Source organism: Thamnophis elegans, chromosome 5, assembly GCF_009769535.1.
Source record: "Thamnophis elegans isolate rThaEle1 chromosome 5, rThaEle1.pri, whole genome shotgun sequence".
NCBI classification, from domain to species: domain Eukaryota; kingdom Metazoa; phylum Chordata; class Lepidosauria; order Squamata; family Colubridae; genus Thamnophis; species Thamnophis elegans.
This window is the reverse complement of record NC_045545.1, coordinates 11,432,682-11,447,475: the sequence shown is the minus strand read 5'-3', so window position 1 is coordinate 11,447,475 and position 14,794 is coordinate 11,432,682. Positions and strand designations below refer to the sequence as shown.

Sequence of the window (14,794 nt, the reverse complement as noted above, 5' to 3'; positions counted from 1 at the left end):
TATAATGGGCAGCCAATGCAGCATTATCATCACTGCCATGATAAATTGAATCAGGAAAATTATTTGGACTGCATTGTTTTAAAGACATCTGGTTTACTGAGCTATTATATTATGTTATGGTTAAGTGTGTTCATATTAATTGGCATTCATGAAGGGCAGTCTAAAACTAATTTCAATGAACAACAATAACGCCAATATATTTGGTACACAGGAAAGCCTTTGCAGAGGGCTAAAAATAACCCCTGCCCCAAATAAGTGGATCTGTCACTGTAACATTTTGAATCAAAGCAGAGGTGGGTTGCTGCCGGTTCGGCCGAACCGGTAGTGCCCCGGAGCAGCTGAGAGCAAACTGGTATGGTGGCTCTTTTGGGCCCCCCGCCCGCGCTCTATCGTGACCTGACAATTGCGCAATAGACATATGCGCGCTGACAAAATAGCACAGATTAAAATGTGACGTCAAAATCGCGCCGACAAATTCGCGATGATAAAATTGCGACGACAAAAGCGCAATGACAAGCACAATAAAATTGAATTTTTTTCAGGGTTAGAGTTAGGGTTAGGGTTATAATGTACATATACGCGTCCCACCATGTTAAAGGCCCAGCACACTCACTGGGCTGTCTATAGTTTCTTGATAACACAATTTTGTCGGTGCGCATTTGTCAGCGCACTATAGTCAAAAATCAATTAGCGATTTTGATGGCGCTCATTTGTCCGTCGCGTTTTTGTCGGTGAACCGCGTTCTATACCTGTTTTTATGGCAAAAGGCAAATTGCGCATGTGCGGTGCCTGCGTAAGCCCCAACGATCAGGTGGTTTTCGTAGGGGCAGTGGATTGAGCATGCACGCGCATGAACAGAACATGCTTGCGATCAGCAAACCAGTAGTGAATATAAGTAAACTTACCACTGAATCAAACGTATGTAATCTACGGCCACAATCCATCCTCAGGCTTGCTTTATTTAATTTCTCCACTGCTTAGGCCATATCTTCCTGATAAATTTATTAAAACTATTTGGGATGTTAAATTTGCAATGTAAAAGATGATGGCACCAAAGCTTAATTTTAATTTCAGAGAATTCCTGCTTTCACTGGAGCCTACTTTAAAATTTGTGAAGTAAGTTATTAATATATTTGGATGAGGGAGAAAGTTGCTCAAACTCTAGAAATTCTCGGGCACAGTGGAACTTTGAGGGCGCCAATAGGACTCTGTAAGCAATACTGTGATGGTGATTAGTTTGATTTCCTAGGCAGTGTGTTTCCCCTGACACACAATTTAAGGTGTTTAAATTGTGTTCTGTCCATTCCCTTCTCTCTCTGGAACTGGATTCTGGCTAGTATATCTGTGATGGTGAACCTATGGCATGTGTGCCAAAGGTAGCATGCAGAGCCCTCTCTGCGGGCATGCGAGCAGTGCCCCAGCTAAGCTCCACCGCGCATGTACGTGGACCTCCTGCCAGCTAGTTTTCGGGTCTCTGCTGCACATGTGCAGGGGAGGCAGGGTGCATGAGGGGTACTTATGGATATCTGCGGGACCGCCTCCTGCCATATACCTCCCAACGACCCATAAGATCTCACAGGCTGGGCCTCCTTCGGGTACCGTCGACGGGGCAATGCCGGTTGGCGACTACTCGGAGGAGGTCTTTCTCTGTAGCTGCCCCGGCCCTCTGTAATGATCTACCCGCAGAGATCCGGACCCTTCCCACTCTCTCGGCCTTCCGGAAAGCCATTAAAACCTGGCTGTTCCGGCAGGCCTGGGGCTGCTGACCCCAAAATACGGTCCAGCCCCATTTAGAACGGAGTGCATGGTGTGTTTTTTAAATCTATCTTTTCTTTCCTTCTATTTTATTTTTTCTTGATTTATTCTGTACTGTAAGCCGCCTGGAGTCCTATGGGATTGGGCAGCATATAACTGTTATTAAACTTAAACTTAAAACATATGCACATGCACGGGAGGGCAGGGGAGGATGGGGGGGGTCGCACATGCATGCGGTGGAAGGGGATGTGTGCAGGCCCGGGGGCATGCAGGGGCATCACACACGCATGCACAGGGGGTGGAGTGCACATGGGTGGGGGTGTCGTGTGCATGTGTGCTTTGCATTATGGTCATGTGCAACTGCACATGCTTTTGGCACACAGCGACAAAAAGGCTAGCCATCACTGTAGTATATAGTATTAGGCTTGCTGGAAAAAGGTTTCTCTAGATTTCTTGCTTTGCTCTGAAATAATTTCCTGAAATAATTCATTTGATTACACGCACACATGTACACGTACACACACACACACATTTTACCTTCTGTGATACTGCTACCACCGCTGCATGTTCAAATTGAAGAATCAAGATACCAATTTGCTTCCAAGCATATAGTTCAGATGCTTGCTTTGATTCATCAGCATCTCACTTCCAAGAAACTTGGAATGTTTTTTTTTCCTTGACTCATAGCAACAGAAACAATGGAGCTAATTCTTCAGTTGTAGATGAGAAAGGTATTTCTATTCCCAGATCGCCAGGCTGTGCAACCTGGATACTTTATTTGAATGTTTAACTTGGCTGAATTAGAGATGACGCAGCTCCCTTGGTTCCTCCCCAGATCCCATCCCTCTGCCATAACTCTTTTTTTTCCTTCTCTCTTGTGCCACGCACAAAAGCTGACAAAAGCAGATGAAATGGGTACGAGCAGGTGAGAAAATCTCTTGGCACCTCAACTGCCAGTACAAAAGTAATTATAAATAAAGGTCAAATCCCTAATTTGCAAACTAGCAATCTTCAATTATAGTCCGAGTTGAACTCCACTTAAAAGTGGGTCTAGCTGATTTCAGGACATCAGATCAAATAATCGTGCCATCCTTTTTTTTTTTTTTTTTTTTTGATATCTTCCTCCTGGAAAGGTAGATACGGCCAAGTTCCTTCTCAGTCCCCATTTTCATCTATCCCACTACATATGAATGTGAGTCTTGGAATAAGACATGTTTCATATAACAACTAGATAGAATATAAACAGTGGTGGGATTCAGCCGGTTCGGACTGGTTCAGGTGTACCGGATGCTAATTTTACATCTGGTTCGCCGAACTGGTAGTCGGAAGGACTGGCTGGCCCTTCCCACCCCGCTTCTCCCCTCCTAGGAGTCTCTACATGGCCCATTCATCATGCAGGTTAAGTGCAGGGTCCACATCGAGGCTCTGGGAGGGCGAAAAAATGGGCCTCCCAGAGGTCCAGAAACTGGCCCATTTCCAGCCTCTGGAGGGCCTCTGGAGCCTGGGGGAGGCTGTTTTCGCCCTCCCGGAGTCTCGGGAAAAGCCTTTGAAGCCTGGCCACACCCACCCCGCAACTGGGCAGAAAACCGGTTGCTAAAAATTTTCAATCCCGCCCCTACGTATAAGGTTGAGTGGAATGAATTGCCCCTCTAATGGTTGGTGATATTCATCTTGAATCAAGAATTCACACACAGCCAGCCTATAAGTAGTTCCAATTTGATGCTTATAGGATGAGAGAGAACTGAAGCTCCAATCGCCTCCACTTTCTTAATTCCAGAAGTCTCTTGTCTTAACTTGAGAGAATCCATTCCACTAAATGCACACACTGAAGAAGAGAGAACTCTAGGCACATGCTACTGGGGATTTTCAAAGTTTTCTCAGACAGTAGAATCTCTGATCAATAGATAAAACTCTAGTAAAGGAAAATTATTAGACTGAGTAAAATAAATAAATTATTTTTTTCTGGTAGTACTCGACTTACGGCAAAAGTTGAGCCCCAAACTTTTGTTGCTAAGTGAGACATTTCTTAAGTGAGTTTTTGTTGTCATATAACTTTTCTCCACATTGGCCTCATGGACAAACCACGGGTACATCGCATTTGGTAGCAGAGGATGGTTACTTCACATTTGGAGACCCCGACGTGATTACCTGTGTCGCCAGCCCTTCACTCACCCCCAACTGGTCAAAGTCTCGCAACCAGGGCCGGCCATCAGCAAATGGAGCACCCTCCCAAATCGTGAGTAATGGGCTCGGGCTTCTCGAAGGCTCAGACTGCGCACCTGCAAATGTGATGTACCCGTGGTTCGTCCATGAGGCCAATGTGGAGAAAAGACACGGACACGAGCTTTCTCGGGATGGAGCGACCCAGAATGGAGTCTGGTAGCCCCTTTTATTGGGATAGGACAAAGGCAGGAGGAGCAATCAGCATGTGATTAAAGACAGCCTGTCAAAGTACAATTGCTAATCTACTGCTCAGGGAAGTTCTGTCTATATATGGTCAAATCCTGGGCGTCATTGGTAAGGCACATCTAGAGTGAACTATCAGGATGTTATGTTACGAACTATCAGGATATTATGTTATGAACTATCAGGATGTTATGGAGTACTATCAGGATGTTATGTTCTTTAGGAGTTTGTCTTTTCCTGTGTGGTTCAGCGTGGCTGCGCATGCCCTGTTATGCACTGGGCCATGGGTGACCCACCTACACAAAGAGTGTTATATGACAACAAGTTTTACCCCATTTTACAACATTTCTTGCTTCAGTTGTTATTTAACCCAGTTGTTAAGTGAATCTGCCTTCCCCATTGACTTTGCTTGTCAGATTGTGATTGTGAAAAACGGTCATACATCACTTTTTTTCACCGCCATTGTAACTTTGAACAGTCACTAAATGAAACGTTGTAAGTCAAGGACTACCTGCATTACTATTATTACGCTTATTGTGTCACAGAAAACCACCAATCTCTCATGGAACTATAGTTTGCACAAAATATATATAGCACATTTTGCTACAGCTCACACCTTTGTTTCCACAGGCCTAAACAAGATAAATGAAGCTGTTCACTTTCACTCAAACCGAGTGTACAATTTATAATTCCAGAATTGAAACCTGTTCTGACCCCCCTCGTTCCACACCCAAGCACACTCTGAGTCAAAGATAAGTTATGGCATTTAATTAACAGACAGACAGGTCCTTGGCAGCAAACTGGCACAGACAAGCTTGGGCAGCAATAAACACAGATAAGGCTTGGCAGCAATCCAGCCTGCCAAGCTTCTAACAATGTTCTCCGACATTCGATCCTGTGTTGACTTCTGCAAAAAGGGGTGCCCAAGTAGCCTTTTTATAGTCTGGAGAGGAGCCTAATGACCACCAACTGAGTGCAATTACCTCCTGTAACTGCGCAACTGTTCCTTACGCCTATTAGTTCTTCTACTAGCCAGGCATCCAGGAACAACTCACTACTGGCATCCGGCTCACTCTCCCTTGTCTCCTCCTCACTGGTCCAAGGCTCAGGTGCCTCCTGGTGGCCAACCAGCCTCTCTGCGCCCTGCTCGGAGTCAGAACCTTGTGCAGGTTCCTCCACATCCTCCAGAGCCGACTCATAGGGCCCCTCGCTGTCGGAGTCTGGTGGCAGCTCCAACAGCTCCTGCTGGGCCACAAGAAATACCCTTCTCTGTGTGTTGTAGGACAACTCCAATGACCATCATCTGGCTTGATCAATGGCCACCACGGTGCTTTCCTTTTGTGGCACATGAAATGGGGGGGGGAATCTGTCACACTGAGCTTTTGAAGTGGCATCATTTGAATGAGAGTTTAAGTTGGCTTAAGGAGAAAATTACTGTTCAAGAGGAAAGGAGAAAAGATATAGATCAGTGATGGAAAACCTTTTCAGCACTGAGTCCCCAAACTGGAAAGTGTGTGCATGTGTGTGGACTGCAGCACCAAAAACCCGAATACCAATTGGCCGGCGTTCACATGCCTGTTTTTTGCACCATTTTTTGGGATGTTTTTGCCTGAAAATAACCAGCTTTTTGGCTATATTTGGGGGGGGCGCGTTTTCGGGGCGTTTTCCAGCACCCGCAAAGACCAGCTATGCCTGTGTGCACCGGAAACCAGAAGTGCAGCTGGAAACGGCATGCGTGCCCACAGAGAGTGCTTTGCGTGCCCCCTCTGGCACGCGTGCCATAGGTTCACCATCACAGATATAAATAAAGCTGGAACATGAATTGAAGTGATGAAAAAAATCTATCATTTTCCTATAGCCAAATATAATAAAATTACTAGTACAGGATTTTGAGTATGTCAACCAGGGGCCCATGACTTAACTAGAATTTGAAAAAAAAGGAACATTATTCAATATGCTCTTCTAAAAGCCTAAAAAAATTTGGGGGTGAGCTCCCCATTAAATTCTAGGAGCAGAATCTAATGTCAATTCTAAGTAAATAGACACATTTACCTCCAAGAAAAAGAAGACACTGTTGTTCAATCTTATGAAAATGATCTGCTGGTATCAGTGGTGGGTTTCAACATTTTTTAGAACCTCTTCTGTAGGTGTGGCCTGCTTTGTGGGAGTGGCTGGCCAGCCATGTGACTGGGTGGGAGTGGCTTTCCAGCCAAGTGGCTGGGTGGGCGTGGCCAACTTGTAAAATGAGGTGAAACTCACTTAACAATGCTCTTGCTTAGCAACCAAAACGTTGGCTCAGAACCTCTGGCATTGAAGTGTGCAAGTCTTAAAGCTGTCAAGTTACAAGACCCTTGAACCCCTAACCCTTTAGGAAAAAACCCCAGGGGTGTTCAAACTTGACAGCTTTAAGACTTGTGGACTTCAACTCCCAGAATTCCTCCTCTTGCTCTTCATCTTGATGATGTGCGGACGGGCAGGGGGAGGGAGCTGGAACCGGTTCTAAATGGCACTGTAGATTTGTGGAACCTCTTCTATAGAAGAGGTTAGAACTGGCAGGAACCCACCCCTGGCTGGTATGCTAGAGTAGCCAGTGGTACTTATCATAGACTTTGCATTCTTATGGAATGCCAAAATTCATGGGAATACTATTTGAACGCCACTAATTTCCTGAACACATCAGCCACAGTCAGACAATTAGGAAACTTGGGGGTGGGTATGTTTCTAGAAAACTTATTCAAACATCTTCTCACATTCATCCAAATTATAGACTTATCCAAAAGAAAGCAACCCACACAGACTGTTTGTATTTTGGATGGATCAATGAAACCTCCCAATAGGTTTTAGAATTTTGGATTAAAGTGTTTAGGAGGTTGGTGATCACAGACACACAAATACATTGAACATCTCTGCTTCTCTAGCAACCATCACAATGGTTAAACATTGTGCAGAATTAAAAGGTTGTGTTTTATGACCAGTTGTCCTAACGCTACGATCCTCTCTTGCTTTTTCCCTTGCATTTTTTTTTGGGGGGGGGGACTTTTGCTGCCAGGTGAGTGATGATACAAATAATTAATTTCTTTTTTCTATGATTTCCTCAGTATGTATGATTAAACAGAGGCAGGACTGAGAGCAGAGGCTGTTGCTATCTTTCAGTAAAAGACATGTATCCAAAGATGTACAACAGAGAAGGATCTCAAAACGTTTTCCACATAAGGAAGATATTTCGATATTCCATGGTAGACAGCTCAAATATCCAGATATCAGTGGTGGGTTGCAGGAGGTATGCCCCAGTATGGGCGTACCGGAGCCTGCCCGGAGCATCGGGTACCGTTCTGGTGCTCCGGACGGCCCGCCAACCCTCCTTATTGTGTTTTAAAGCTTTCGGTGCTTCCGCACATGCGCATGGTACGTACAGCACCTGCGCAACGCCCCACCGAGCAGCTGGAGCATCGCAGAGGCTTGCAGAAATGTCATTTGCAGCTACAGTGCATGCGCGCCGTGCACATTCATGTGGGTGATGCCAGGGTGGAACGTACCGGTTGGAACGGAATCCGGAACCCACCACTGCCAGAAATGCTACCCAGCATCTACATCTTGACACCAAAACATTTCTTAAGTTTTTCTATGCTCACAATAGTTTCATTCCCATCTTTAAAAAACGGTTCCTTCATTGTCCAAGTAAAGTCTGACTGGATATGCAAAATGTATGTTTGTTACAGTTCTTCGACATAAGATTTGAAAGCAAATTAATTTAAATAAAATGGGTGTTTCTCTCTATTGTTAATTGAAGGTTATCCGAATGGGGCTATAAAACTACGGATGATCCTTGGAGGGGAGACAACATGGAGAATTTCTCCTGGCTGGCCTCCAACTCTGGATTTGTACAAAAGCCTTTAGAGAATCCTGCCAAGCAAAGAAAGAAGCATGTGGAGGGGGATGGATATGTGGTAGCAACACAATTAGGTTGCAAAGTAAGAATAGGATATCTTTGGGGATTGGTGGACACATGTAGAATGTTGAATATCTGTTATAGGCACTTTTAAAAGTGGCCACCATTGAAGTGGGTGGCTGGGAGGAGGGATTTGTGCATTTATAAACCGGTTGTCACAGTAGCTGTGACCAACCACAAAATGCCCATTCATCAAATGTCAAAGTGCTGATATTTCTGCTTGTCATTTTTCTAGCTGCTAGGTCAGACCTGCAAATCTTATTTTTCCCTGGGCGACATCTGACTCTTTGGCTCTCCCTGTCCAGCCCGTGTGAGATCAACTGGAAATTAGAAATCAAACATAAATAAGTATATGGCACGCATGCAATACAATTGTATTGCTTTTATTTTGAAGGTGATTGCTATTTTATTTTTCAGTTTAAGTACGTGAGGCCTATGCTTGCTTACACACCTTCACAGTATGATTGGTTTGGCCCTCCACAAAAATCAAATTTTCTCATCTGGCCCCTTGGAAAAAATTAATTGCCTGCACTGGAATAATATAACACCTTTGTCTCTTTTCTTCAATGCTGGTGGGTTATACCTCCAAGCAAATCCCTGTAGGTTATAACCCTGCACCAGAGGTGGGTTCCTACCAGTTAGCACCTATTCGGTAGAACCGGTTTGTCAAATCTACCGAACCGGTTAGAAGAGGTTCCACCAGTGGACCCGGAAAGCAGGCCACACCTACAGAAGAGGTTCCAAACTTTTTTGAAACCCACCGCTGGTCCTTGGATATGATTATTCTACACTATCATGCTCATATTTATAAAACTCAGGGCCTCTGTGAAAGGTAAGGATGACTACTGCGTTTGTGGTGCAATCAGAACATTGTGTGTGTTGAAGTTGTTTTAACGCAAACCAAAGTTGCCTTTTAAAAAACAAGTTTGCATCATATTCTTATGCATGCCAGTGCTGTGTGTGAGGTAATTTAAGGGGGTTCTGACAAGTGTCGTCGGCATCTTCATATCCGGTCACATGGGCGGCAAGCCACTCCCATCCGGTCACATGGGTGGCAAACCACTCCCACAAAGGAGGCCACACCCACAGAGTAGGTTCGAACAATTTTTGAAACCCATCACTGCCCTGCACCATTTAGAGTTCTAAGGATGTTGCAAGCTTCTGAGATTAAAAAAATGGTACTAGAGACTAATTCCAATATGGAAACTGTCCATTTCATTTTAATTAAGGAAATCTAAAAAACAAAGTAATCCTTAAGAAAAGCAATAAAATGCCAGTTGGACATGAAACGTATGGTTGCTAAGAAAGAATTCCTGGGTACATTGATTCCACAGATACCATATTTACAGCAGTGCTCTAGAACAGTGTTTCCCAACCTTGGCAACTTGAAGATGTCCGGACTTCAACTCCCAGAATTCCCCAGCCAGCGAATGCTGGCTGGGGAATTCTGGGAGTTGAAGTCCAGACATCTTCAAGTTGCCAAGGTTGGGAAACACTGCTCTAGAATGAAGTCTGCTTTGCTTTAAGGATATTCAGAATTTCTCCATGAGTTCAGGACAACGCAGAATTGAGTAGCTTATTTTATTTATCGGTCTATCAAATTTCTACACTGCTCCTCTAAGGTGATTTACAAACCTAGGTGACTCCAGGTGGTTTACAAACAAGATAATCAAAAAGCATTATGAAAAAGTTAGCTTTACTCCATCTTTGGCGATGACTTATTAGGATTTTGAATTTACAGTGGCTGTGAAAAGGAAAGACTCATGGAGACTATTTTTCCAAACAGTATAGAACTTTAGTCATTTGTTGAGATGGGAAGCTAATATAAATTGATTAAATCAATAAACTCTAGTTGACTCCTCACAACTAGTAGGTTTTTTTTTAAAAAAAAACCAGGAGTGATAAATGCCTGGAATCAAAATTTAGTTTACCAAAATCCAAATAAAAAGTCCTTGTGAAAAATGCTCCCCCCCCACTGATATTTGAGCCCCTTAAAGATTATAAACAATCCACGTAATGTATTAAACATGAAGGATTTGCAGGTTGGGGGGTGGTTTGTTTCTACATGAAAAAATGTTGTCTTCTAATGATGTATCATGGGTATTTGTCACTAGAGAAATTGTGTAGAATGTGTAAAGGTATTTTGAATCCTTGCTGGAAAGGTGAACAACATGAAGGGACATTTTATCATGCAAAAATGACAAAAAATACATATATATCAACTAAGAAGGTTTTCAAGGTTAAAGAACAAATGAAACCAGAGTGTTTTCTGTTGGGACTAATGGATAGGTAACTAGAAAAAAGTCATGGAACTAGTTTTTTTAATATATGATAACATCAATGAGGCTATTATACGCTCGAAACTTGCCTGCGATGGAGGAATGGTGGGTGAAGATGATGGAACTTGCAGAGATGGCTAAATTAACTTATTTGATCAGAGAGAAAAAAACAATATCTACATTTATGGCTGACTGGAACCTCTTACAGATTTTTTTTCACCATGGAAAAATAGGAACTTATAATTGTATAATAGAAAAAGTGAACATTTTATAATCTTAGAGTAAAAGACAGTTTTGTATTTGTACTTATTACATTTAATAATATGTTTGCTACAAAGGAAATTGGAAGCTTCTTTTTTTTCATACTTTTTTCCCACTTTTTTTTGCCTTTCCCCCCTTCTTTTATTTACTATTTATTAGTTTGTGTTAGTTTTTATGTCCTTTGTAAAACTTACTATTAAAAATTATAAACAAAAAAAAATGTTGACTTCTCTGTATTCATTATTTTGAGGATTCTTGCGTTCTTGTCACTCTTAATTGTGCATTGTGCTAGCTACAGCACACTTAAAAAAAAAAAATTGTTTTGCAACTTTCCAGTCTCCAAAATTTCCTAGTTGGCTGCCTTGTTGAGCTAGTTGCCTTTTGTGAAACAACAGCTAGCAAATGTGTTTCTTTTTCTCTTTATATTGTGCAATAGAGTGAAAATTTAATATTTGCTTTCCATGTATACAATGTAGTGCATTACAATGTGTGTTAAATGAAGTCAAAAGGCATTTAAGACAAATTTTAGTTCAGCTGGAGTGCCACATCCCTCAATGGACATTATTTTGAAAGACAATGTTAAACAAGTCAACTCAGATTTTCCTGCTTTCTTCCCTAAAGAAGCAAAATACAGAAAATGACTTCCCAGTGCTGTGAACTTCTGTTCTGCTGTTTAGGAGAACACAGAACTATTATAGGCACTTTTACACATTGTTGAATTCCCATGTGTCCATCATATCACTTAGTTCCCGTCAAGTGTCAGGACACAGAGACCTTGATTTTTACACTCATGTTGCATGAAGTCTTAAAAAATATCCTAAAACCAAGAAAGAACTGCACTTAGTGTATCTAAGTTCTGCTTATTTGAGTGTTTTTTTCTCTCTGAATGCATCTGAAGGGTCGAAATCCCTCAACACTGCAATTTTAAGTTATAATGTGAGATTCTGACCATTAAACTGAAGCTCCAGACATAGACATTCACAAAGAACCAACCTTTCCAGAGAACTTTCCTTAAAGTTCCTTTCAAGTAGCTGTTTCCAGATGTTCCCCTCAGCCTTGGTAGTGCATGATAGTCATAATATAGAAATATGTTCTTCTCAAGAAAGTAAAAACAGACTTTGGATGAGTGTGGAATACAGGAAGATTCTTCATTATTCAGTTTCTATTTCTTGTTTGTAAGGAATCAAAGAGAGATTGAGGAGAAGGAATGGAAATACATTCCTCTCAATTTCCCCTTTGAAAACATCAAGAATCTATGAAATTTCTATATGGATGCATGGATGAACAGATAGATATACTAAGACAAACATACATCTGTACTTACAAGTAGGGTGGACTTTGTGACTTTTCAGAACATTCATAAAAAGTAACACAGCTATTTAGATTTATTTTCAAAGCACCCTTTTCACTTGCATCACTTTCCAACACCTCTCCATCCTTCCTTTTCAGCACTGCTATTACTACGGTCCTTGTTTCAAACTCACAAACATACAAATCACTCCCTGGTTCAGATATTGATGGTCACTGATGAGAGTATTGGTCAAACTGTAACAGAGAAACAGAGTTGGAAGGGACCATGTAGGTCATTTCGTCCAACCCCCTGCCCAAGCTGGAGACCTTACACCATTTCTGACTAAATGGCAGTCCAATCTCTTCTTGAAAGCCTCCAATGATGAAGCTCCCACAATCTCAGAAGGCAAGCTGTTGCATTGGTTGATTGCTCTCCTTGTCAGAAAAATTAACCTTATTTCTAGGTTGAATCTCTCCTTGATCAGCTTCCATCCATTAATCCTTGTCTCTGTGAAACCGCTATTGACTATCACCGAAAATATCTTCTTGCAAGAATACCCAAACCTGCACTATTGATGGGACTCACACAGGGACAGCAGATAAGTCAATGCTTGCGGGGAAACTTTTTCCTAAGTTGCTCTGTGAGTTACTTTGAAAAGGAAGGCACCGGTTGAGTGGCTTCCATGTGTCAATCCATGTGTCACCTCTTGCTGAGCTCTTTCAATAAACAGGGATAGAGAGGGTGGGAGAGAGGATTGGAGGGAGGAGGAGAACGAAGGGAGGGAATGTATTGGGAGAGAGGAGTGATAGAGGGGGAGGGGAAGTAGGGAAGTAGAGGGGAATGTTGGAAGGAAGAACGAAAGTTGGAGGGGGGCGAAAGAGGGTGTATGGTGGGTCAAGGTGGTATATTGGGTTTGTATTTTGGGGGGGTATTGTCGACAAGAGGGAGGGCTGTGTTTATTGTTCAATGTTATATGCCCCGGTTATGCACAGTATACATGTGATTGTACGAAATGAAATGGAAATAAAAACATATTTACAAGAATGTGGGATGAAAATAAAAAAAAAAATAAAAAAAATAAACAGGGATATCTGAATTCCTAGTCTGCCTGCACTGCAAGGGCCTGTACATTACATCACCGGAAGAGCCCGAAGAGAATCCTTGTGCAGCAGAAATAAGGTATCACTCACACACACATGCACACACGCAAGTCCCAGTAGACCTTTGGCAAAATAAATTAGAAAATTACACCTTATTTGGTTGGCTTGCTATGATGAAGCTATGCATGTAGCTTTGACCAACTACAGAAAGCGCAACCAGCCTCTCAGCACATCCCAAATATCGGAAGCATCCCCAAATATCCTAGGCCTAAGTCAAAAAGGGCCCCCCAACCCTGGTTGTTTATGTATCTGCATCATTTACTTTCAATTATGCCACCTCCAATTCATTTGACGTCCCATCCTTTTTTATTTCCCTTCTTCTTTTTGGTTAATCATATATGCTTGGCATAAGCACAACACAACCCCCCCACTTTTTTTTTGTCTGACAGCCACATTGGGGGATGATACCCCGCGCACGTGATCCTGATCTCATCGCGCTGCCCCCCCCTTTCCGTTTGCAAACCCCCCCCCCCCCTCAATGAAGGAGGTGGAGTTTCCAAGGCAGGTGGACGAGGACGGGCCAAGCTTCCAAATCTCCGCGGGGAGATTTCGGGAAGATGGGTCTCCCCCTCCCTTCCCTCTGAATCCAAGACCAGGTGCTGGAGACAATCGCTCAGACGATGCCCGCTGGGCACGTCGGACAAGACACAGACACCCCTCTCCCTCGCCGTTTCCAACCTGCGCCTACCCATCTTGACATCCCCATCACCACCACCAGTTCAACCTCGCCGCGGTTGCGCTAAGGCGCGCTTCGTGCGCCTCCGAGGCGCAGCCCCCGCTAGTGGGCTCCGACGGACGGTTGCTCTTTTGGGGCCGGGGGTTTCGGCATCCCCAGCGCGATCGGAGGCCCCCGGCAGTCTCCCACCTCCCCTCCCCTCCCCTCGAGCCGCGCCAGCAGCCTTACCTCCACGAAATAAAAGCAAGGCAACAGGGTGACGCTTTCCTTGGTGGTGGTGGAGGCGGCGGCGGCTTTGCTTTTGGGCCTCTCCTTCGCGGACATGCTGATCACGGGGCCGAGGTGGGGAGCCGGGGCGGGCGCGGGCGGCGGCGGCAGCGCGTTAGCCAGAGAGGCCGGGACGCTGCCGGGAAGCCTCCCCGCTCGGCTGCCCCAGACCCGCGCGGTGATGTCACATTCCCCCGGGGCCACCTCTCGCCGGGGAAGGAGCGCGCAGCCCAGCACTTCTTCCTCTCTCGGCGGCAGCAGCAGCAACAAGCCCCCTTGCTCGCCGCCGCCGCCGCCGCCGCCAGCGCTGCACGGCCGGCTTCCTCTGCCGCTCTCGGCCACCAGCCGCCGGCTCTCCTCCTTCTCCAAAGCGGCGGCGATCAGAGCCTCCTCTTGCCCGCCGCCGCCGCCGCGGTCCAAGCCGGGATAGACTCCTGGCTTACATCGAGCCGCGGTGGTAGCTCTGGCAAGCCGGCTTTTTCGTGCAATATTCATAGAGCTGACGTCAAGGAACCTGCTCCATGAGAAATTGGGGAAGGGGCTCCGGCTGTCTACATGATGATAAAGCTGGAAGAAGGAGAAAGGGAAGGAGAAGAGGAGTAGGGGGAGAGGGAGAGGGAAGAGGAGGAGGCTGGCGAGCAAGAGAGGAAGCGGGCGGGGGGAGAGCGATGCAGCCCCCTTAACCCCTTCCCTCTTTCGTCTGAACGCATTATTGGGTGAAGATTTACGGAACGTCAGGGAAGGGAGGGG

At 44.5% G+C, this 14,794-nt stretch overlaps 1 protein-coding gene across 1 annotated transcript in view; it reads right to left on the bottom strand.

The window, feature by feature from the left end:
• The window catches only part of PLPPR4 (phospholipid phosphatase related 4), a 52,066-nt gene extending 37,965 nt beyond the window's left edge, over positions 1–14,101 (bottom strand). Inside the window, 1 exon segment of the mRNA XM_032218998.1 lies at positions 14,006–14,101. Within this exon segment, the coding sequence (XP_032074889.1) occupies positions 14,006–14,101 (96 nt within the window).
• Between the last annotated feature and the right edge of the window lie 693 nt (positions 14,102–14,794).